Here is a 26,649-nt window from a genome sequence, read left to right as displayed (position 1 = left end):
GTTCATTAGTAACTTTGGCAAGAACATTTTTTGTTGAATAATTGGGTTGGGAACCAGGTTGAAAACAGTTAACAAGAAAGGAAGTGGGAACACCCTGTTGCAGACAACCTCAAGGAATTTAGCCACAAAATGGAGGAGATAGAAAGGATAACAGAGATGGGCGGATCAAGTCAGGGTTTTTTGAGGATTGGGAAAACATGGACATGTTTGTAGGAAGTAGAGAAGCATGATTGAAGATGAATGAGAGAGCAGGAATAAATTTGCTAAAGACAAAATGAACGGTATCATTTGTGCACAGAGGGGTTTACCTTGGCAAGGAGAAGAGCCACTTCTTCATGTGAAAAAGAGGATAAAAGTAGTAAGAGAGCAGAGAGTGGCAGAAAGTAGCTGAGTAATGTGACATGAGGGAAAGGGGAAAAGAGAGCTCTCTGCAAATGGCCTCAATTTTTTTCATTGAGATATGAGGCAAGATTCTCAGCCAAGAAGAAGAAGAAGCTGTGGGAAGTTTGAGGAGGGATGAAAAGGTTTAGAAAAGCTTCTGTGATGAGTGGGATGGGGAATCAATTAGGGTGGTGTAAAATGACTACCTTGTTGCAGTAAGGGTACAGTTGAGGTTACATTTATAGTGAACCCATTCAGCATGGTTTGATGGTTTTTCTCCAACTTCATTTAGCAGCATGTGAGTAAAAGTGAAGGCAGTAGATGGTGAAAATAATCCAAGAACGGTATTTGGCCGGACAAGATCTTCAACAGGATAAAGGGAGAGAAGGACTGTGTCAAGTTGAACTGGTTCATCAAGGAGTCAGCATGGAGAAGGGAAGAGAGTGTATCTAGTACTAGGGTGATAACCTTAGAAAGAACTGAGGAGCAGAAGGATTGGAGGTTGCAGTGCAGATGAAAAATAGGGTTTGGAGTTGTAAGGCAGAGGGAGAAGTGGAATGAAAGAAGATTATGATCTGATAAAAGATTCTCCAAATTCATGAATATAAACATAAGCCACTTGTGGGTGATGGCAAGATCGTGGGTATAACTGTGTGTACAGCTGTGGTGGGGTGGAATAGTTGGTCATGGGAAGTGGAAATAGTGAATATGTACTCTGCTCCTACATAAAAATAAAATATGGTTTAGGTGTCTAAAGGATATTAGTAATTTATGAGTTCCCTTTTTTTCCATACCAGCAAACAAACAAAAAAAACAATTTTATTTCATTGCCAGAGAAGAATCCTGAACAATGTAATTAGAAGCAGTTTCATGAGTAAACCAAAATAAGGAACCATACAAATAACTGTTTACAAATATATAAGTGTATATGTGTGTGGTTGTGTATAGACACACACATATACACACATATATATGTAGGTAAGTATGTATATGTATGTAGGTATGTGTGTATATGTATATGTATATATACATACATTCCTACATATATATCATATAAATGTGTATGTATACATATATGCACATACACATAGCCACACACATATACATACATGCATACATGTGTACATATTGACAATACTTATGTTTTTATATCGAGCCAGAATAAAAATAGGGATTTCTTTCTTTTTTTATTTTATTTTATTTTTTTAATTTTTGCAGGGCAATGAGGGTTAAGTGACTTGCCCAGGGTCACACAGCTAGTTAAGTGTCAAGTGTCTGAGGCTGGATTTAAACTCAGGTACTCCTGAATCCAAGGCCAGTGCTTTATCCACTGCGCCACCTAGCTGCCCCCTAGGGATTTCTTTTTACTCCATAGACTATCCAGGCAAGACAAAAGACTCTATAGATGGCTTACTCTGCTATTTCTTACTTTTCAAAGAAAAGAGAAATACTATCACTAGAATAAATGTTATACTCAATGTCACAGAACAATTGACCTGGAATCAGAGATCTGAGTTCAAATCCTGCCTCAGAAACTAACTTAGCCATGTGGCCGTGGGCAATTCACTTAACCTCTTTTAGGCTCATTTTCTCCTCTATAAAATGAGGATAATCATATTACCTACCCCAGAGGTTTATTGTGAGGATCAAACGAGATAACATGTAAAATGCTTTGCAAACCTTAAAGCACTAAGTAAATACTACTGTTATTCTTTGGATGATGAATCAGGAGAAAAGGAAGAGTAAAAGGGGGAAAAAAACATAGAAAAAAGAAGTGGAGAGAGGGGAAAGAAAGTAGGGAAAGGGGTTTCCTGGACTTCGTTCCTTCCTTGTCTGACAGTCACCAGACCTTGAATTTGGCCCTAGCCTTCTGCCCTTTTCACACCTCTACCCTCCTTAGTCTCACATTGTCACCCAGTTCCCAGGAGTTGACCTAATAATCAGCCTTTGCTGCTGTTATTATTACATCAGAAGGATTCCTTCAATGTGGCCTAGGTCTGTGGTTCTGAAAAGGGCAGGGCAGATCTTATCTCCCTGTACTCCTTCCCCATCCAGCAGCCTGGCTTTCTGATTTGAAAGGGAGATCAGAAAGAAATGTGGTGGCTGTAACTGGGGTAACACTGGCAGGACTCCCAAGCAGGAACAGGAAGCCAATTTCTCCTAGGGAAGTGGGTAAAGGATTAAGGGATGTGGGGTTCACCACAGAATAATCAGGGTTGGCTGGCTGTGATTTTCTAGGCCTACATCCTAGCTGGGAGTGTAGACCTTGCAGAGTGTCCTGTACTGTCCTCTATACACAAAGAGAATGCCCAATTAATGTTTCTGGCTAATTCCTAGCTGCCTTACTTTCCTGCGTTATTAGTGAAAGGGAGAGCTAAATCGCTCAAAGGTGACTGAGAGGAGTTTAATAGGTCTGAAAGTTTGGGAATGAGCCTGAGTCCTAATTTAAAAAAAAAATAAGATTAAGGCAAAACCATCCACCCCATCTCAAAAGAATGAAAGGCCGTAAGTCTGCACATTGCTAAACATTATGATCATCCTTCATGCACAATTGAGAAGCATTAAAGTTGGGTCCTCTGTTGTTGTTTGTCTTGCATTATTGAACTGGATACAGGGTCACTTCCCCAAACAGTACAGATCAGGATCACTGTTGGGAAAGAGGAAAGGAGGGGAAAGGGAAGGAAACAAGAGTTCATTAAGTACCTACTATGTGCCAGACATTCTAAAAAAAAAAGTAAAGTGCTAAGCAAGCACTTTACAAATATCTCATTTGATCCTCACAGCAATTCTGGGAGGTGGGTGCTATTGTTATTGTAATTGTACAGTTGAGGAAATTAAAGCAGATAGAGGTTAAGTGACTCACCCAGGGTTACATAGCTAAGAGCCTGAGGCTGAATTTGAATGCAGGTCTTCCTGACTCCAGGTCCAAAACTCTGTTTACTGTACCACCTAGTTGTCTCTAGGGAATGGGAAGAGTACTCCCTGTGTGAAGGATGTGGGTGAAAGAAATATCCAGGTTCAGATAACGAAATTTTCATAATCCTCCTAACCACATGCAGCATGGATGGTATAAGGCAGTTCACCAAAAGGAGACAGCTGGCCAAAATGAAGTATTTGAAACATGCCATTTAATAAAGGTCAGGTGAAACAACTTTATATTGTATTAAATTAAATCACAAAGGTTGGCACAAATGAACCAAAATACACTTGCTCAATAAGCAAGAGCTAGCCTCAGAAGCAGGAAGACCTAGGTGCTGGTCCCATCTCTTCCATGTATTATGTAACTCTGAGCATGGCCTTTCATCTCTTAGTTGTTCAAGCAATTCCCTAAAGACTCTCAAGCTGCAGAATAACTGCTTTTAAATGGGTTAGTTCATTGCTGATTTTCCTTCTGTAAGGGGCTAAAATTCTAGCTAGTTTGTCTAAAATATCTAATGAATGGCTGCCAATAAATTATGAGCTTTAGTAAGAGTTAGACTTTAAAGCATTTATTAAGGAGAATAAGAATTTGGTGAAGAGAAAGAGAAAGGCCTAGATTCATCTATCTATTAAAGGGGGAGCGCATTTCTAGCTCCCTTCTCCACTTGAGTCCTGAGGAAAGAGAGCGAGAGAGCCAGCCTTGCCACCTCTTCCTCCCACAAGCAAACATCACTTCCTGACGCTAAAGAAAAGCTGCATGGCCTTGCCCTCAGAGGCCTTCTCCTCATAGTGGAGCTTTCCTACAGTAAGTCTCCAGCAGGTGGCGTTATTCCAATAGTTACACTTCTTAACAGGTGAGTTAGACAGGAGTATCTTTATCCCCCTTACCAAGATATATACTTCAATCCCTTTTGTCACTGCATACATGAACAAAGGTTTTTTAGGTCTTTTGGTGTTTTTTTTTTCTTTCAGAAATTTCTCTTTATTTTGGTGAAGGATATAAATCATAGACATGTTCACCAGCAACCTTAACTCACAATTATTTGCTTTTGGTATTTTGCAAAAGCTAACATCATGGTGGTTGTTCAGAGACAGAATCACACTCTAGCAATCCCATGATCCAAACGTAGACCACAGGCCAATCCCTTAAACGAATGCTTTAGAAACTCAACCTTTCTCAAGCTGTCTGGGACAGGACAGATCCACATTTCATAGCCAAACAGAAAACACCTTAGGATTTTTCTCCATTTTGGATTGTCTCCATTTTATATTGCTTATGATAATGTTTTATTCAATTAATATAGATAACTAAAAGTTGTTTCTACAAATGAGTTACATGGTATGTCACCAAAGTATAAAATTGGTAAATCATTCAGATATACACCATTTGTATGTGTATGTATTCTTATAAAGAAAGAAAAGCAAAATAATGCCACTTGAATTAAATTGAATTGATACTGAATTTATTCTTGGAGAAGAACTCTCAAAAACTCAGAGTTTGAACATACTATAGTAACAGGACAAAGTCATCATCATAAGCAATCTAATGCCTCAGTGACCTAAGCAGCCTTGTAGAGCCCTGCACCTTGTCCTTGGAAAAATCCAAGAGTCCCATGGCTATAGGTTTTTGCTAACAATTGGGATCCTCACATGTACTCTACCCTTAATCTCGCCACTATCCTTAATCCTGCCTCTCCTATTTCAATCCTGTGGCTAACCTGTGGGAATAAGTTCATAAAAGTAGGATGTTTTATCCTGCTATTTGTATGTTCTAGCACTAAGCACCCCTGTCCTTACCTGTAAGGCCCTCCCTGTCAAGGGGATTTCACCCATCTGGGCCTTTCACCACCATAGAAATGGAACAATAGCCAAATCGCCTTATGTTCTTTAAAAAGTAAATATTACCACCTTTTCCCCAAATATGCAAAGTTAATCTTAGAGTAAATGTCAAGGCACACATCTGAGATGAAATGGGAATGGAAGGTGATAGCAAGAGGTCTATCAGTATTGAGAACAAACCAGTACAATGTGTTTTTCTGCTGCTTCTAAAGAAAAGATAGAGGTTTCTTCAATCCACAAGGCCTTCATAATTGGATCCATTTGAAAAGCTGTGCATGTACACTGTCAATGATTCCCTGCAATAATAAACTCTGAGGGAGGCAGCTAGATAGTACAGTGGATAAAGCACTGGCCCTAGATTCAAGAGGATCTGAGTCCAAATTCAGCCTCAGACGCTTGACACTTTTTTTTTGTTTTGTTTTGTTTTGTTTTTTGGTGAGATGGTTGGGGTTAAGTGACTTGCCCAGGGTCACACAGCTAGTAAGTGTCAAATGTTTGAGGCTGGATTTGAACTCGGGTCCTCCTGAATCCAGGGCCGGTACTCTATCCACTGCACCACCTAGCTGCCCCTGATGCTTGACACTTACTAGCTGGGCAAGTCATTTAACCCTCATTGCCCCACCAAAAAGTAATAACAATAAACTCTGAGTCTAGAATGTTTCCTAAGTCCCTAAGGCTATATGTCTACATAGAGCAAGACAACTTGAGTATTTGTCACTTATCTGTTTGATCTGACCAATATAGGCAGCAGCTACAGAGACTTGGTAGTACAACAGAAAGAGCACTGACTGGAGTCAGCAGACACAAGTTCAAATCCAACCCCGAATACTCCCTATGTGATCTTAGGCAAGTCATAGAGCTTCTCTAGACCTTTGTTTTCTCATCTATTAAATAAATGACTTCTCCGATCCCTTCTAGCCCTAGATCACGGATCCCATTAAATGCCTTAGTCTTCTCAAATGAACCAAAGGCGTAAAAACAAATGTCCAAGCTCCATAAAATGATCCACTGTGGTGGAACAGTGGATAGAGAGCTAGCTAGCCATGGAGTTAGGAAGGTCCAGACCTTCAAATACCCTCTCCAAGGCATCCTGGCCGTGAGACCCAGGGTAAATCATTTCATCTAGTGCTTTAGCCTGTTAAGACTATAATACAGGGGCAGCTAGGTGGCACAGTGGATAGAGCACCGGCCCTGGAGTCAGGAGTACCTACCTGAGTTCAAATCCGGCCTCAGACGCTTAACACTTACTAGCTGTGTGACCCTGGGCAAGTCACTTAACCCCAATTGCCTCACTTAAAAAAAAAAAGACTATAATACATAGGGAAAGTATCAACATGAATTAGTAGAGAAAATTTTTCATTTGGGAGTTCTCTATACCAATGAAATTACAGGTCCAGTCTCTACCCCCTTTTCATAAAAATGTATCCATTTAAGACCAAATTTAAGCATTTAACAGCTTGTGTAGTGGAGAAGCAGAATTCATTTTTTTAATATTCTCTATCTAAACAAAATGAAGTTTCGTAGGTAGATGGCATTTACAAAGTCCTCTATAACCCAGGGTACGAGGGACTTAAATCTTGAATCAGTATTACATGGGCATGCTCAAATCTTTCACATTTCTTTTATAACTGTTTGAGAGCCTGTTACATGTAACCACTCATTAATGTATATAGCTGAGAAGTGACTTTATCTTGATTTTCAGTGTGATGCAATGATTTGAGACCTAATAGCAACAGCTAGGTGGTACAGTGGATAGAGCACCAACCCTGGAATCAGGAAGACCTGAGTTTAAATCCAGCCTCAGATACTTACTAGCTCTGTGACCCTGGGCAAGTCATTTAAACCCTGTTTGCCTCAGTTTCCTCATTTGTAAAATGAGCTGGAGAAACCACTCCAGTATCTTTGCCAAGAAAACCCCAAATGGGGTCACAAAGAGCTGGACATGATTGTAATGACTGAACAAGAACAACAGTTACAAATAGGAGAATGTGTTTAAATGTTGAATCTAAAAATATGGATAGATCTTATTCTTCATTGAGAGTAGTACTTGAAGTTGGGCACTCATAGAGCATTTAGATCAGGGACATTAAATGAGTGACTAATGTTATTCTATACATAAGTCTTTTCAGTTTTAATTTCCTTATCTTTTTTTAAGGGGGGTTGTTTTTTTTTGTTTTTTGTTTTTATTGTGGGGCAATGAGGGCTAAGTGACTTGCCCAGGGCCACACAGCTAGTAAGTGTCAAGTGTCTGAGGCTGGATGTGAACTCAGGTCCTCTTGAATCCAGGGTTAGTGCTTTATCCGCTGTACCACCTAGCTGCCCCCTTAATTTTTTTATCTTTAAAATGATGGAAACGAACCATATGGTCTCTTAGATTCCTTCTACCTTTGCCACTATCAACAATAATTCCTGCCCAGCTGCCACCAATTGGCAGGTAAGCCTAAGAAGCCTGGGAGAGAGTCAGCAGATCACCAGCCCTGCTTTTGGCCCTTTCTGGCAGCCATCATCTGGGAAAGCAACTCCGGTGGAGAGGGGGCCCATCATCCCCACCTACTGCCATCCAACTCTCTTTCCACCTTCCAGGCAGACAAGCTGAAACAGCAAGGTACCCCAAGGAAGAGACAGGCAAGTCAACATTGCAATGGGGGACTCTGGAAATAGCATTTTACCCAGACCACCAAACTCTGCTTCTAGAATCACCCTCATAACCTTAATCAAGGGGAGCAGTTACTGTGGAAAGGGGGCCTTCCTTCCCTGCCACTGCCTACAGCAACTGCCTCTGAAGCACACCTAAGCCCAATACCTCTGGTGGCCGCACGTTCCCCCCCCCCTCCCCCGCCCCAGACCACCAGTCCTTCTTTCAGGTGACCCTCTAATCCCCACAGCCATAATGCCGGGAAATAAACCCTGTGGAGATGCAGCCTGGCAACTCCTTCTTTAGATGATGGAGCCACAGTGACAGAAAATACACAGAAGATAATTCTTGTCACCACAGTCCTCAGCCCTGTCCAATCATTTAGCATCAGAAACCGATCTTATCACTGGAAATGATATCAAAGAAGAGGTTTTACTATTTGCTTTATTGCTGCACCCTAAGGAACAACTGGATCTTTCTATTTACAGCTGAAACTGTGTTGTATAAATATATGTGTACATGTTGTCTCCTTCGTTAGAATGTAAGCTTCTTGAGAGCAGTGAATTACCATACTTTCCTATTTGAATTAGCACAGAGCTTTGCACATAGTGCTTAATAAATGCTCTTTTTAAAAATTCTTTTTTTTTCTTTTGTGTGTGTGAGGCAATTAGGGTTAAGTGACTTGCCCAGGGTCACACAGCTAGTAATTGTTAAGTATCTGAGGCCAAATTTGAACTCAGGTCCTCCTGAATCCAGGGCCAGTGCTCTATCCACTACACCATCTAGCTGCCCCAATAAATGCTCTTTCATTCATTCCAACTGAAAATTCTATGGCTCTACTTACTTACTGCATTTTAGAATAAGTATCATTTCTCCCTATTCCCTTAGCCCTGCTACATCTTATAGGTTCTATTCTCCAAGATGATGTGCCCAAATCACAGAATCTCAGAAGGAACCTGAAGAAATTGTGGGGACCAATTTTTAATTGGGGAGTGTTAGCTAAGCAGCTCATCGCAATATTGGGGCAAGGAAGGAGACTGGCAGCCTCCCTCAAAATAGAACAGGATTTATTTTAACAAGAATGAACTTAAAAAAAAAACACAACACAAATAGGATCAGCAGGATCAAGGGAAAGGAAATAAAATGGGGAAAGGGAAATTATACAACCTTAAAAGATACCACCGCCCAGGAATCAGCTGAGAATACACAGCAGACTTCCTGTCCTTCCAGCGTCCTGCTAGAATGCCCAATTCTCCTCCCCCAATCCCAGGAAAACCCCACACAGCCCCAGCCAATGGGATGGCTGCTCTGACAGTCACATGACTGCCCTCACTAGGCTTCCAATCATTATAATTTTGCGTTTTCGGAGCCCCAGGCCAGTGCACACCTAGGCATAAAAACCTCAAATAACAATTAATTCTTTACAAAATCTAGTCCACCCATGCCTGAACAGTAACCTCCCTACAACCTACTTAGCAAGTGGTGATCTAGTCTTTACTCAAACACTTCACTGAGAGTGACATCCGGGAACCTATTTTATTTTGGGGAGGGAAGGTTTTCCTTACATCGAAACTAAAATGATCTCTCTGCAATTTCAACTCTTTGCTCTCTGAGGCCAAGCAGAACAGATTCAATCCCTCCCCCACAAATACTTGATGACAGTTATCATGCCCTGCCTCTCCTTCTCTTCTCTAGGACAAATATCCCCAGTTCCTTTAACTGATTCTTGAATTCCTTCATTACTCTGGTTGTTCTCCTATAGATACATGTTGGCTTACAAATATCCAGACCAGACTCGAGCAAATGAAGAATTTAGCACTTATCCCCATTGATTTTTATATTAACTTTGGGTCAATATTCTAGTCTATCAAGATCTTTGGGGATCCTATCATCCAGCATACAAGTTAGCCCTCCTAGCATTGTGTTATATGAAAATTTAATAATCATGATATCTCTACCTTTAAGTCATTAATAAAAAATATTAAACAGAAAAGAGAAGAGGCAGATCCTAAAGGTACTTGTGCACAGATTCAGTTAGAATTCCTGAAAGAGATGAAACAAGTTACAAAAAGAGGGTTTTTAAAAATTTTATCCAAGAAATGAGAAAGCAGGAGGGGGAAAAATGGAAAAGAAATGAAAGCTATGGAAGAAAGAATTGGAAAGGGAATGAATTTGGTTCAAAAGACACAAACCTTTGCCCAAGCAACAAACTGCCTGACAATTAGAACAGAACATATAAAAACCAGTTATTCCCTGAGAAAATATTAAAACAAAGACAAAAGACTGGGAAAATAGAAGAAAATCTAAATATAGCAAAATAAAAGTAACCTTGAAAACAGATTGAAGAGAAAAAATTTAAGAAGAAAAAAAGATAGACATCATATTTCAAGAAATCTTAAAACTACCCAGATCTCTTAAAAAGCAAAGTGGAGATAGAATCTACTGGTCATTTCCTAAAAGAAATTGCAAAATAAAAATTCCCAATAACATGATAGCCAAAATCCAAGGTTCCCAGGTCAAAGGAAAAAAAGAGTACAAGCAGCCAGAATAAAAGAATTTAAGTATCAAGGAGTCACAATTAGAATCACACATGATTTAAGAACCACTATGATTCTCTCTTTGAGTGCAAGAGGGCCATAGGTTCAATTCCAGATGAGCTCATGATGATATCTAGCTAAGTAGCACAGTGGCAGGTCTGAGATCTGGAAGACTCATCTTTGTGAGTTCCCATCTGGCCTCAGACACCTACTAGCTGTGTGACCCTGGGCAAGTCACTTAACGATTTTTGCCTCATTGATTTGTCAGTCAAATGAGTCTGCCTATCTATCTATCTATCTATCTATCTATCTATCTATCTATCTATCTATCTATCTGTCTGTCTGTCTGTCTGTCATCTGTCTATACATGTATATTAGGGGTAAAGGAAGAAGGAAACATAATATAATATACAGAAGGCAAAAGATGTAAGCTTACAACCAAAAATAATTTATCCAGATAAACTGAGTGTAATGGGGGGGGGGGGGGAGAGAAGGATCTTTAATGCAATAGGTGATTCCCAAACACTTCTCCTGAAAAGACCGAAGCTGCAGAGAAACTTTGAAGTTCAAACACAGAAATTAAGAGAAACATAAAAAGGTAAACATGAATAAACAATGATAATGGACTATAAGAGGATAAACTGTTTATCATCTAATATAGGGAGATGATGCACATGTCCCCTCTGAACCCTATCATCTTCAAGGTTCATAGAGGGAGTCTGAAATAGACTCTATCTCCACTCCTCTAATTAGACAAGTCTTGGGAGTGGTTTTATTATGTCTTGATGAACTTAAGAAAACAATGGAAAGGGAAGCAAAGAGGATTACATTGGGGGGATGATTTGGGAAAGTTTTTTCATGTCAATCAATTACTTCCTGGAATAGCTTCTTTAAAAAAAAATAAATAAAAACAACAAGACTTTCAGGAAGTTAGTGGCTTGGACTATTAATTGATAATGGGCATAATGTAATTCATTTCAACACTTTGGAATGGATGAATCATGCTGACAGGTATCTGTTACTGTAAGCTTCAGGAAGGAAATTTTTATTAAGTTTTTTGGGGAAGGTTGTGGTTTTGTTAGTTTTTTTTTTCTTCTTGTTTTTGGCAAAAAGAAGGAAGTTAGTTTGAAACAGCCTAAAGGAAAGAGTTGAGAAATATTTTTCAAGGTACTGAGTGAGCATGTATTGGAATGATAAAGCAGAAGCATAGCCTATAAAGAAAGAAAAGAAGGAAGCAAAATGAAAGAAAAAAAAATCTCATGATGAAATATCGAAACTCAAGGATTTGTTCAAGTCAAATTTTTTTTTTTTGGGTGAGGCAGTTGGGGTTAAGTGACTTGCCCAGGGTCACACAGCTAGTAAGTGTCAAGTGTCTGAGGCCGGATTTGAACTGAGGTCCTCCTAAATCCAGGGCCGGTGCTCTATCCACTGCGCCACCTAGCTGCCCCCAAAATTCTTTTAAAAGGAAATAAAAACCTTGAAATGCTACCCAAAAGATTAATGAAAAGGTCAGTCCTTCCGAAGTATAAGGTGGAATTGAAGAATGAAGAACCATAAACTTAATATAAACAAGAGGAGAATAAAGACATATTGTTTGCATTGTCACCTCTACTACACCTCAGCTCTATTTTCCTCAGGCTTTATACAGGACACCAGCCATTTTTTCCTGAAGCAACCTATTAGACTTAGGATCTTTGCACATTTTTGGACTAAGACAACCACAACCCAGTTTGCCTAGTTTTACCCTAGGAATCCATATCCAAGACTAAGCTATTGTTATATTAAAACCCAAGAGCTGTGCAACATCTGTGATGAAGCTGGTTGGGTGTAATTCAAAGCTTAGTTATCACACTACAAATAACATTTTCTTAAAAGAAATTTAAATAATCCCCCAGCTGGTGGCTATCTCCTTTAGCTCTTGCTACATGCCAATCCACACACACAGGAGCTAGAAGTAGTTAGGGGAAACTGTAACCACCTTCATGGATTATGAACAAGGGAGTGGTTTTACTTGCAAGGTGAACCAACTTCCTTGCAGTCAGGAAGACCTGGATTCAAGTCCTTTCTCTCACTGTGTGACCCTGGGCAAAAAACTTAACTCCCTGTGCCTCCAGGATACTCTCTAAAACAGATGCTGATCCCTATTTGCTAGGAGATTCCCCATCAGGAGTTTCCCTACAGCCATGGAACACAGATTTGGACTCCTCTCCCCAAAGTTGTTTTTGACAGCTTAATGTATTGAGAGAAGAGGATCATTGAGATGGAAGATAATTAGCTTCCTTCCTCCTTTACCCCTAAGGCCCACCCTTCTCTGGGTCATTTTCAGGACCTTGGGATACTTTTGGATCCATTTTGTTATCTGCCATTGCTTCCATCTATGAGAGAAGTGAGAAAGTAGAGAAGAGCCTATTTTACTACTGTTATGGAAACAGTATACTCCAACCTCCACTTCTCCTCTGGGTCTAATGAAGAGGTGCCATGGAAAGCAATATGGCATAATGGAAAGGACACTGGATTGAGAGTCAAAGAAACCTGGCCTATAGGTTTGGACGAGTCATTTAACTTCTCTAGGCTGCCATTTTTTTTTTCCATATCTAAAATGACAAGATCAGAAGAGGTAGCTTGGCAGAAGTTATAGAGAGCTGGCATTAAAATAAAAAATTCATGGGTTCGAGGTGAGAATCTATGACATATATTGGCTATGTGATCTCAGACACCTCATTTATACTCCTGGTGTTCTCCAGCAACTCTGTAAGACTTTAAGTCTTAGATTCTCTGGCTTTTTCTTCCTCTTCTATAAACACCTTCTGAACTTGGAAAAATTCCACATTGGTGCCTTCCTCTCCTGACTGGTGACTGTATTTTCAGAATCACTATTTCAGGAAAAGCCCGGTCATATTTTATTTCATTTTCAACTATCCAACTTTCTCTTCTTAACCAGCTGCTTTGCCCCTTTGAGGCTCTTTCTTCCTTACCATCTTCCTCCCACCCTCATCCCCACTTCTGGAACCATGAACTAAGTTCAAATCATTCTGCCATTGTTCCTGTATTGGTTGTATCAACTTACTCCACTATGACCTCACTTGCTATCCTAGTGACTTACTTTCCAGACCAAAGTGTCCCTTTCTGGCCATCATTCCCCTTTGGGCATTGCATCCTCCATTAGTATTTAATTTCCTTTTGGGCAAAGACTGTCTTTGCTTTTTTTTGTAGCACTTATTACAGTGCCTGTCATATGTAAAGCACTTAACAAATTCTTTTCCATTCATTTATTCCTCCATTCACGAGTGGTAGAGAAAGTGTCAATCTCCTTTGGTAGAGGAAATTCCTCACCAGGAGTCCCCTTCACCTCTGACATTAAAGGTCTTGTCAAACATGTCCTATGTTCTCTTCCCTTAAAAAGAGAGAATTTGATTAGAGTCTCTCTAAGATACCTTAGAGCTAGAAAATAATATTTTTATTCTAAGAAATTTCAGGCCATAACATTTTAGGAAGTGTTAAATGGGAAAAGACAGAATTTTCTTGGGTCAGTGAATTTTAATTTTTTTTGTTTGGTTGGTATTTTGGGGGGCAGGGCAATGGGGGTTAAATGACTTGCCCATGATCACACAGCTAGTGTCAAGTGTGTGAGACTGAATTTGAACTCAGGTCCTCCTGAATCCAGGGCCGGTGCTTTATCCACTGCACCACCTAGCTACCCCCTTAATTCTTTTTTTTTTTTTAAGTGAGGCAACTGGGGTTAAGTGACTTGCCCAGGGTCACACAGCTAGTAAGTGTTAAGTGTTTGAGGCCAGATTTGAACTCAGCTACTCCTGACTCCAGGGCCAGTGCTCTATCCACTGTGCCACCTAGCTGCCCCTCCCCTTAATTCTTTTTTTTTTTTTTTTGCAGGGCAATGGGGGTTAAGTGACTTGCTCAGAGTCACACAGTTAGTAAGTGTCAAGTGTCTGAGGCCGAATTTGAACTCAGGTACTTCTGAATCCAGGGCTGGCGCTTTAACCACTTCGCCATCTAGCTGCCCCTCCCTTAATTCATTTTTAAAAGGTAACGTACTAGGGGCGGCTAGGTGGAGCAGTAGATAGAGCACCGGCCCTGGAGTCAGGAGTACCTGGGTTCAAATCCGGCCTCAGACACTTAACACTTACTAGCTGTGTGACCCTGGGCAAGTCACTTGACCCCAATTGCCTCACTAAAAAAAAGAAAAAAGAAAAAGAAAAAAAGGTAACGTACTAGTAAAATCTCTCCAAACCCACATGTGACATAATTCCGAAGTATCCAAATCTAAACTCTAGCAACTATTTTACAGAATTGTGACAATCCTTTTAATGCTGTCATAGTTGTGGAAGATGTTCTATACTAGAACGTAAATAGAAGATGCATTTCTTCCATAAAGTAAGATTCTGTGGCTCATTCTGTTTCCAGAAGACATTGTACTGATTTCTTCACACCTTGCAGGGCCTCCTCAGATACTCAACCAGTCAAATGAAATCACCCTAGCGATACACTCTAGAAAAATGGATTGGATGAGGATTCATATGACCCTGATTATGGAATGCAGTTGGATGCCATCACTCACTGAGTTAGTTCATTCATACATAAATCATAAAGGACTGATGAATTTGGCTTAGAACAGAACTGGAGAACAGTCTAGAAAACATTTGGGAAGTAACACGGCCTATTCATGATTCCAAAGCTGCTTCCCACTAACAGATAAATGTTTTTAAAAAATCAATATTCTCCTGACTCTATATAGCTCCAAATCATGGAAAACATGAATATCTTAAGGACCAAAATTTTAATTTAGGACAATGGTAAGACTCTAGTGGTTAACCTGAGACATAGAGCAATACCTTGCAGGCAAGAAGTGTCATCAGAATCACAATCAAGAATATGTACTATTGGGGCAGCTAGATGGCGCAGTGGATAGAGCACCGGCCCTGGAGTCAGGAGTACCTGAGTTCAAATCCGACCTCAGACACTTAACACTTACTAGCTGTGTGACCCTGGGCAAGTCACTTAACCCCAATTGCCTCACACAAAAAAAAAAAGAATATGTACTATTAAAAGTGAGGTATAAAACCTGGATAGTCCAAGTATTCATTTCTACCAAATGTTAAAAGACCCAGGGGAAGCCTTCCAGTATTTAGGGTAGACTTTTTTTCTGAAAAATTTAAAAAAGGACATGAACAAGAATTATACAAAATTAGAATGGATTAGATTGTGGATCCATTAAAAGGTTAAAATATTCTTACTTGTGGGCAAAAATCAGGGAATACTTTTATCCCACAAAAATCAGATATCCCGAAGAGAAATGGAATGATGAATAGTGGGTGTAAATAGGCATCAACATCTGATCAATGATGAATTATCCATGAAAAGTGATATGAGACATAATATGTGAATGAATGAATGAAGCATTTATTAAGTGCTTATTATAAGCAAAGCACTTTTCTAAGGGCTGAAGATACAAATAGAAAAGTAAGACAGTCCCTGTTCTTAAGGCACTCACAATTTTAATGGGGTAGACAGTAGTCTCAGTCAATAAACAATTATTAATCACCTACTGTGTACCAGGCACTGCGCTACATAGTGGGAATCCAAAGAAAGGCAAAAGACAATTCCTGCTCTCAAGAATCTCATAGTCTGTTGAGGGAATCAACATGTAAACAACCATGTAGCAACAAGATGTATATGGGATAACTTGAAGATAATCAACAGAGGGAAGATATAGTGTGGGACCAGAAAAGGCTTCTCACAGAAAATAGAGCTTTAGCTGTATGTATGACTCAAAAAAAGGAAGTGGGTTAGTTATATGGGAAGAATGAGGGATTAATAGATTGATAGCCCACATGCTGCACTAGTGTCTTTGATATATTATTAAGAGGGGCGGCTAGGTGGTGCAGTGGATAGAGCACCGGCCCTGGAGTCAGGAGTACCTGAGTTCAAATCCAGCCTCAGACATTTAATACTTACTAGCTGTGTGACCCTGGGCAAGTCACTTAACCCCAGTTGCCTCACTAAAAAAAAAAAAAGAAATAAAATGATATATTATTAAGAGAATCAGAGAAGAGTCTCTAACATATCAGAGAGATTTTCTCCATAGTGGACTTTTGAAAAAAAAGAAAAGACACGGGTAAGAATTCCACAGGATCAGAAGGCATGGAGGGATTGTAATTTGCAGCTGTAACCACATCAATGAAATCACAGAGCCATAGAAAAATCCCTTGGGAAAGGCTGTTCAAAAAGTAGCTCCTGGTCATTATTTCGTCTCATTCCCCCCCCCCCCGCCCGACTATTTCTCAATTATTTATTGATACTTCCTGCTTTTCCTTTCTGTTTCTGAAGTTTGAACATTTCCATGCTCATTAACACCTTCATCAGAATGAAGGAGCAGGGAAAGGGAGAACAGGTATTCACTGAGGAGGGGGATGAAACTGATGAAATGTATACGTATTACCTGTGTGTTTTATGCATTTGTCCTTCTATTCCATCCATCAACATTCTGGAGTAGCAATTCATCAGACAATGTATATAATAGGCATTCAATAAATGCTGTTGTTAAACAGTTCTCAGATTTCTGAAATTCCTTGGACCTTTTGCATGAGTACTATGGAACTACTTTCAGTTATAAATCTTATTAATTAATAAGCAGCACTGGTTTTTATTACACAATGATGTTGGGTAACTTTATTATATCAGGATAGTCTACAGGTAAAAGGGATTTGACACAGCCTCAAAGGATGGCTAGGAAGGAAACCCCCAGTGTAAAATGTGGGGTACATGAGAGCCAGCCTAACATAGTGTTTCCACTGTAACTAAACTGAGAGCCAAATAGGAGCTCCTCATTTGATCTCCAAGCATTGCCTTAATTTGCTATATGGTCTTAAGCAAGTCACTTAACTCCTACAGACCTCAGTTTCCTTATCTGTAAAAGGAGGGAGTTGGATTAGATAAATTTTGAACATTCCTCCTAGCTCTAAAACTCCATCACCTACCATCTGCACTAAAGTCCTAGCATAAACATTTAATACTGGTGTACAAAAAACCAAAACAAAACAAAAAAACCACACCTCAATAGAAGAAAAGGGGATGTTGTATTAGAAGGAAAAAATGATCCACAGTGGAACTAATATATTTTCATAATAATTATTGGTGTAGTGGATAGAATGTCAGCCTTGGAGATAGGAAAACTCCTTTTATTTGGCACATATGCATGCACAAGTTAGTATTGACATAGCACTCAAAGCTTTGTTAAGCACTGTACAAATATCATCTCATTTTATCCTCATTTTGTAATATAATAATATTGATAATATTCATTATCCACAGCAACCCTGGATATAGGCACTATTATTGTCTCCATCTTACAGATGGGGAACCTGAGGTATACAGAGGTTAAGTCATTTGCCTATGGTCTCATACTTCAAGATTTGAACTCAGGTCTTCCTGACTCCAGGTTCAGCACTCTAGCTGTCACATATTGAGTATGTGACCCTTCAATAAGTTATTTAACCTTTCAGTGACACAGGCAAAAGTCAGTATGACTATAAGACAGTCCACAAAAGAGGCAGGTAGGTGGCATAGTAGATAGAGTTCCTGACTCAGCTTCCTGAGTTCAAATCTAGCCTCAGACACTTACTACCCATGTGACTCTAGGCAAGTCACTTAACCCTGTTTGCCTCAGTTTCTGCATTGGTAAAATGAAAAGGAAATAGTATACTACTCTGATATCTACCCCAAATGGGGTCATGAACAGTGTGGAAATTTATTTTGATTTGGGGACCCTACCTTTAGGCTGAGATTAGAAAGCCTTAGGCTCTCAGGGTCTCTTCTGTGTGGGAGGTGCTGGTGCCCTTCCCCTTCCTCTTCAGCTGAGCCAAAAAGCCCCATGGGCTGTACAAGATGCCAGGGCTGTGGCTGGTGTGTGTGTGTGGGTGCACTCCAGCCTCATGTGCCTCAGCACAGGCTACCCCAGAGCCCAGCATCTCTCAGATACCTCTGCTCAGGTTGGAGGGAGCTGGGGTTTTTTCCCCCCCCCCGCAGCTGTCTGACCTGGTGTCTTGTACAGCCTACGGGGCTTTTTGGCTCAGCTGAAGTAGATGGGGAGGGGCACGAGCACCTCCCACACAGAAGAGACCCTGAGGGCCTAAGACTTTCTAATCTCAGCCTAAAGGTAGGGTCCCCAAATCAAAATAAATTTCTACAACAGTCAGACACAACTGAACAACAAACAACATAAAACAATGATTGCCACATCTTAGGTGCTTAGCACAGTGCGTGACACATAGTAAGTTCTTAGTAAATGTTTGATGACTGGCTAACAAAGTTACAGTGAATTCAGGTATGTTTAGCATTTATAGCTAATTTAAACTTTATTTAGACCAGCTCCTTTTCTTTTTGAATTTTATTTTATTTTATTTTATTTTAGGGGGGCAATGAGGGTTAAGTGACTTGCCCAGGGTCACACAGCTAATAAGTGTCAAGTGTCCGAGGCCGGATTTGAACTCAGGTTCTCCTGAATCCAGGGCCGGTGCTTTAGCCACTGTGCCACCTAGCTGCCCCTGACCAGCTCCTTTTCAAGGAGGAGATTTGCAATTTTAAAAAATAGCTTGATGGGGGCAGCTAGGTGGAGCAGTGGATAAAGCACTGACCCTGGATTCAGGAGGACCTGAGTTCAAATCCAGCCTTGGACACTTGACACTTACTAGCTGTGTGACCCTGGGCAAGTCACTTAACCCTCATTGCCCTGCCCCCACCCCCCAAAAAAAGCTTGATGGGGGCAGCTAGGTGGCACAGTGGATAGAGCACTGACCCTGGAGTCAAGAGGACCTGAATTCAAATCCTGGAGTCAGGAAGACTTATCTTCATGAGTTCAAATCTGGCATCAGATACTTACTAGCTGTGTAACCCTGGATAAGTCACATAACCCCATTTCCCTCAGCTTCCTCATCTATAAAATAAGCTGGAAAAGGAAATGACAAACCAGTGCAGTATCTTTGTGAAGAAAACCCCAAATGGGGTCATGAAGAGTTGGGTATGACTGAAAGAACTGAACAACATGTTTATAGGGCTTCATTATAGGCTAAGTATACATGATAGAGGCTGAGTATACATGATATTACATGTTAAAGGGAACAAATGCATTTTAAAGTTTGGAAATTTTGGTTTCAAAATGTTAAACATCAGAATATTTACTATAATCATATTAATAGCTAAAACACAGATCACTTTTAAAGTTACAAAATGCTTTACACTTATTTTGTCATTTAGAACTTTGGTCTCTGGATAAGTTAACTTTCTAACTTCCATGCAAGGCTTGTGCATGGATTATTTTTTTCAGAGGAGCTGGTCTAAATAAGTTCAAAAGAAAATTTCTAAAATAATCTAAAAGTAAAAGAAAAAGGTAAAAGAAGGTGCTAGAAGAGGAAATCACAAAGAATAGTAGAGTTATTTGGAAAGAAAAACCTTAAGACAATTGGTTAATATGATATTGTACACATGAACTCACAATTAATTGTTTCCCAGTGCTTAGAAACCAGGAACATTTTCTTTTCTTTTCTTTTCTTTTCAAAAATTTTTTGGTGAGGCAATTGGGGTTAAGTGACTAGCCCAGGGTCACACAGCTAGTAAGTATTAAATGTCTGAGGCCGGATTTGAACTCAGGTCCTCTTGATTTCAGGGCCAGTGCTCTATCCACTAAGCCACCTAGCTGCCCCAGGAACATTTTCAATAAAGCAAGGAATACTAAAAGTGTGAAAAGGAAATTATTTTTCTTCAAGGTATATTTCCTTTCTGCAGTACATAGCACACTAACATGAAATGATGGCTTGGATTGATGTCATCAGGAGGAGAATTGTACATTCCAATAAAGATCTGAGACTTTGATGGTTAAAAACCACACATCCTACACTATGAGAAATACTGGAAAGTTGCTCTCCAAGAGTTATGGGATGGGAATCGCTCCAGTTATGGGATGCAAAAACTGCAATTCCTAGTACTTGGAAATTTTCAGGTTTGTTTTTGTTTTTTTAAACATCTAGAATAAAATGAGAAAAAGGATCCTAACTGGGGTGGCAGTCCTCTATATTCTTACATTGTGAATCCCTACATTTGTATACAAATACATTCTTAAATCAAATAAAACAATTTAATAATGAAACATTAAGGAAGCTTTTCCAGTGATTTGCTATTTCTCATTGGTATATCTGAAGTTTTCCAAGTCTGGATCAATAACTTGGGGGAAATTATCAATAGACTACAATGCAAAGGCAATATTAATTTGATATTAATTTGTTCCTTTGCAACCGAGATTTAATTTTTTTTCATATCTCCAAAGAACTTAGGCAAAAACACTGTGTTGAATTTCTTTAGCTCTCTACAGCACATATACCTCCAAAGAGATAAAAGACAGAAGAAAAGGATTTCTATGTACCAAAAATATTTATAGTATCTATTTTCAAACTGGAAATTAAGACAGTGCCTGTCAACTGGGGAATGATTAAACAACTTGTGGTACCCATAAGAAACTATGAAGAGAACAATTTTGGAGAAATTAAGGATGCATTTTATGAATTGAGGCAAAGTAAAGTAAACTAGGAGAGCAATTTATACTATATGAACATTGTAAAAATGAACACTTGTGAAAGACTCAATCACTCTGATCAAAGTAATCATCTGATTCCAGAGGACCAATGATGAAGAATCAATGATACCCACTCCCTGACAGTGAGGTGATAGACTCAAGATGTAGAATGAGATAACATTTTTGGACAGTCGGCATAGGAATTTGTTTTCTTTGACTCTGTATATTTGTTACAAAGGTTTTGTTTTCCTTTTTATTTTTTTCCATTGAGAGGGGGTGGGAAGGAGAAAAATATTTTAATTAAAAAACTTACTGGGCACAATTTTTCAACAAAAAATTATCAGATGAAAAATGCTATCTGCTTCCACAGAAAGAACTGATGTTGTCTGAATACTGACTGAAACATACTATCTTTCTTACTTTCCTTCCTTCCGTCTTTTTCTTTCTTTCTCTTTCTTTTTCCTCCTTCCTTCCTTCCTTCCTTTGAGTCTTCTTGTACAAATAACTAATATGGAAATGTTTTACAGGACAGCACATGTATAACCTATATTAGATTGCTTAGCATCTCAGGGCCAGGTTGGGGGGGGGGAAGGAAAGAGGAATAGAATTTGGAGCTCAAAACTTAAAAATATCCCTAAAATGTTAAAAATTGTTTACATGTAATTGAGGGGAAACACAATATTATTTTTTAAAAATTCATTGGAGTAATTTTGACATACTAGTAGATAAAACTATGAATACAGCCATAGAAAGCTTTCTGCTCTATGCAGAGCTTCTCACTTAACCTGTATAATAAAGCATCATCAACTTAAGTTTCCATTGCTATTTCTTCCTATCTTCTCCTTCCCATCTTTTAGCTCCTCTCCAATCCCCCCCCCCTTTTTTTTAAGTGAGGCAATTGGGGTTAAGTGACTTGCCCAGGGTCACACAGCTGTCTGAGGCCGGATTTGAACTCAGGTACTCCTGACTCCAGGGCTGGTGCTCTATCCACTGCACCACTGAGCTGCCCCCTCCCCTTTCTTTTTACTTGCAATTATCACTATTTTCAATTTTCTAATGTCCAGTGTAATGATTAATTATATCCAGTGTTATTTGGAGAAAAGACACTATGTAAAATTCATAAACAAGTTAAACATCACCTTGCTGCTCTAACAGCTTCCTCTCCAAAATACACCCATTTTCTTGAGCCATGTCATCAAACACCTCTAATTTTCATTATGCCATTATTTGTATGTTCCTTCAGAACACTCACTTATTCATCCCGTTTATTATAAGATATGTGAACTGAAAACAGTACTTACTTTTGCTCAACATAAAGAGGGTCAAAGAACTCAGTCGTGATTTTGTTGGCATATAGGGAGCAGCCCGTCATAGAGCACAGTCCTAAAACATACCAGAATATGAAGATACTAACATTAGAATGAATAAAATCACTTTAACCACATGCATGGATTAGACGGAAATTTACTATTTACCTGAAAGTATGAATACAATTCCAGCCAAACAAGCGATTTTAGCTTTGGCTTTATCTGAGCCTCCAACTTTTGTACACTTCATTCCAAACAGTGCAAATATGGAAGCAAAAAATCCCAGACTGACAGCAGCAATCATCAGTCCTCTGCATGCTTGGATATAACCTGCAATTACAATATGACATTTTTTACATTACAACAGTATATGTTAGTTTGGAGAGGTAAATCCTCCCTTTACAATGTCCCATTTTGAGTCATTCTCTTCTGTCTTCTGGAAGAATAACTGCAATAGTTAAAATTCCATCATTTTGATTTTATGGTGAGAAAGTAGAAACTAGAAATACTCTTTTCAATACCACACCCTGAAACTCTTCTTCAAACTTACTCATAGTAAGTGATTTTTCTGGCATATGAAAGTTTTAACTATGGGGTTTACGCCCCATGGAGAACTAATTCTAGTAAAATTTCTTTAATTAAGACTATTTGAAAGGCCATTTGACTCTGCCAAGTCTTATGTTCTAGACAAAAATATTATTTGATTACTTTCACACAGTAACTTGAATTAGTCTAACATTTTTGTTTAGTAGGGGTCCTTAGGGAATCTGCTTTAAATAATAGATAAGAATAACTTGTAATTAGTTTATTAATAGTTACCAATATAATAGGATTTAGAGCTTTAAGGGACCAAAAAAATTACGTATTCTAGTCCTGTTCTTATATAAATGAAGAAACTGACACCTACAAAGATTAGGTGACTTGTCTAAGGTAGTTGACACATGAATGGGTATTTCAAAATGCTTGCAAGTGACTTAAAAATGTTTCATTCTTTTAATAAGTAGTTTCATTGCATTAGCTAAAATCTTACTTACAGTATTAATTTGCTTTGTAAACCAGTTCTTCCTGGCTAGGACAAGAACAAATATGCATACAATGTCCAATTGAACACAAAATTCTAATGAGTGTGTTAATTAATGAAGTTTTATTGTTCAATGTTATTGGACCTACAACAAAGAACAGTGTCTTACATGTAGTAGACACTCAGATATTTGTTAAAGAAATGAGTGAATGAACACCCATGAATAAAGTCTGTAAGTGGAATAAGATATTGTAATAGACTTGTTTTGATTTAAATTATTCCCCAAACCACCAAACCTTGAATTTTCTCTCTTTTCTGATAGAGGCTAATGTTGAATTCAGAAACCAGGAATTTTTGTATTGGGAAAATTAGAGACTGCAGAAATACTTGTTAAGTCTTACCCTTAAAATGTTTAAGTTTTCAAACCAATTCCACCTAAATTTATATGAACAATACATGGGCTAAGTACTAGGAGAGATACAAAGATAAATGAGATTTGGGTCAATAATGATAAAGACAATCTTCTAAAGGGGATAGAAGGGTGGGGCTGGAGAACTACTAAAAGCTTCCTATCAGTTGGGGACAAAAATATTATTAAAAACTCCAATTACAAAAAAAGTCAGGACCACCCAAATGCAAATTGTTGCTTAAGTCTCAGTAAGCTTCTCTCTAGGGAGGGTGCTTATATGAATAATGAACCTAATTTCTCCTCCAAGTTGATACAAGTAAAAGCCAAGTTCTTCAAGCAAACTGCATTTTTGCTTTCTAAGGTATGAAAATTGACACCTCAGAAAGAAAGAAGCACATATTACTTATTGTAATATAAAATGTATTTTCAGACATTAGTTATCCAGGGGCTTTTTTTGTTTCTGTTTATATGAATTTTATTTTAAAGTTTATGAAGCTGCCTTGCTTTCCTAAGATTAAAGATTTCTTGCTGTAAAAAGCCAATCAAACAAACAAAAAAGAATAACAAAAACAGCATAAAGACACTGGCATTAAAAAAAAATACAGTTAACACAGGTTCATTTGGATGCTAGTCATGGTGAAGTTCTATCTGTGGCAATGCTGCTAAACAATGAACCGGTTCCATTTTAAGTTAATCCTAAAAGGCCCTCCTGGCTAAGTATCTCTTTATTCTTCCTTTTTTTTCAGCAGGATGCCTGATTCAGAACCCAGGCAGCCTGCTGGGTGTTTGGGAGCTAGAATCAGGATCCTCAGAAAGGAAGAAAATAAAAATTCATTAAGCCCTTATTATATGCCAGACACTGTGCTATCCAGTTTAAAAGGGTATCTCAATTCTTACAACAACCCCGAAAGGTAGGTGTTATTATTATCTCCATTTTACCCATGGGAAAATAGAGCCCAGGGCCATAAAGTTAGTAAGAGTCTGATGCTGAATTTGAACTCAGCCAGTTCTCTATGCACGGTATCCATCAAGTGACCTTAGGTTAGGTTCAAGAGTATGTAACAAGTTAGTAACAGGACTAGCTTACTGTTTGGCAATAACAGTTCAGCCAGCTATCTACCACTTTTATCATCAAAGAGAAAGCACCAGCCCTGGATTCAGGAGTACCTGAGTTCAAATCCAGCTTCAGACACTTAACACCTACTAGCTGTGTGACCCTGGGCAAGTCACTTAACCCCAATTGCCTCACAAAAAATAAATAAATAAAATAAAATAAAAAGAGAACTAGTTTATGGTTTTAAATTTCTTTAAACTTCTTTGTCCTGCCTTCAATTGCAGTCACTATACAAATATCAGACCTTAGTATGACAAAAATGCTAAAAATAATAAAACTATCCTAAGGAAATGATTCTTCTGCACTTCTATTTCATTATGAATTGGTAGAGTACAGGCAGTCCCAGTTTACGAAGTTCAATTGTAAATTCTGTAATTTGGAAATCATAAGACATTTCCCATAGAAGAAGTGATTAAATTCTCAGATTAGGCCCTACAAGTTAATAGGGCTGGGAATGCTATTATCTATATCAAACCACATTAACAACAACATTTCTATGGGAAAATGTGGAACAAATTTCACTTCAGGACATCAGAGACATCTCTCCTTGCAAACTGCTCTTTTGGTTGCGGCAAGGTGAAGGCAAGGGAACTGAAAGGCTGACAGTCACATCGTATCTTCTTTTGCTTTTGGTTTTCTTTCTTTTTGGGGCGGGGCAGGGTAGTGAGGATTAAGTGACTTGCCCAGGGTCACACAGGTGTTAAGTGTCAAGTGTCTGAGGTCAAATTTGAACTCAGGTCCTCCTGAATCCTGGGCCAGCTCTTTATCCACTGTGCCACCTAGCTGCCCCAACAGCTCATATCTTCTTACAGTATCAATTGGGGGAAAGGGAGACAGGTGCCTCAGGAGCAGGGGTTCTGAACCAGCTGTCTACAAAGGAGTCCATGAATTGTGTTCAAAAGGTCTATGAATTTGAACCAGAAAAAAAATAGCATATAGAGTTACTCTAACTGAAATTTAGCATTTCCTTCAATTATTCAAAACATTGTTTTCAGAAGCAGCCCATCACATTAAAAAAAAAAGTTTAAGAACTGCTCTGGAGTAACATTAACACTATGTCTGCATAAAAGAAAATATCTTAGGGTCTGAATTGGGTAAGAAAGGACAATTGCTTTCATGGTGGGAACTTATACAATTTCTCTTCTATGTAAGGAATGTTTATATGTCAGGTATCCGTAAATTAGGCACTGCTTGTATTTATAAATTAAAAAGCAGCTAGATTGCATAATTAATGGATGCTGAATCTGGAATCAAATCCTGCCTTAGACACTTACTGTGTGACCCTGGGCAAGGTACTTAACCTTTGCCTTAGTTTCCTCAAAATGAGGATAATCTACCTACCTCCCAGAGTTGTGTGAGGTTCAAATCAGATATATTTTTTTAAAAAATCACTTAGTATAGGGCATGACACCTAGAAGGTGCTTAATAAGTGCTTGTTTCCTTCCATTTTATTGATAGAGCTAATCTTTGCATGATTTAAGTCCAATTATAAGCATTCATGTAATGATTTCACTTCTGCAATGTAGGTACCTACAACCTTGTATTTAATACTTCCTGAGGGTTAAACTTATTTTAGATAATACCATCGAACAAAATAGTAGTAAAAACTGGTCAAGGAGACCATTATTTCTGACAGGCCTAATTTACTGGCACTGTTAATAGCTAATTAACACATTAAGGTGCTGAAGCATGAACATATTTACTCAGAGGTTCTCTAGAGCAAAATTTATAGTTAAATCTCCTAGGAGAAATGGCAAACATTCACAGTAACAAAAATAGATGGCATATACTAATAGCAACATGGCTGAGATTGATTCCTATCTAAAGGTCAAATGGCACTTTGAGAGTAACACAGTTTAGCAAGATAGCCAGAAATCATTAGCTCATTTAACTAGGAAATAGTTT

General features: G+C 38.7%; 1 protein-coding gene across 2 annotated transcripts in view; it reads right to left on the bottom strand.

Annotated features, from left to right (window-relative positions):
- CLDN10 (claudin 10) overlaps positions 1–26,649 on the bottom strand; it is a 125,811-nt gene that overhangs the window by 10,374 nt on the left and 88,788 nt on the right. For both annotated transcript variants that reach the window (XM_043995923.1, XM_043995922.1), the window contains exons 2-3: positions 22,369–22,530; positions 22,195–22,276 (exon numbers count right to left, since the gene is read on the bottom strand). In XM_043995923.1, the coding sequence (XP_043851858.1) occupies positions 22,195–22,276; positions 22,369–22,530 (244 nt within the window). The remainder of the gene's footprint in view (positions 1–22,194; positions 22,277–22,368; positions 22,531–26,649) is intronic.

The sequence above is a fragment of the Dromiciops gliroides genome, chromosome 3 (assembly GCF_019393635.1).
Source record: "Dromiciops gliroides isolate mDroGli1 chromosome 3, mDroGli1.pri, whole genome shotgun sequence".
NCBI lineage: Eukaryota > Metazoa > Chordata > Mammalia > Microbiotheria > Microbiotheriidae > Dromiciops > Dromiciops gliroides.
Note: the sequence above shows the minus strand (reverse complement) of the source record. Positions and strands in the feature narration are given on the sequence as shown.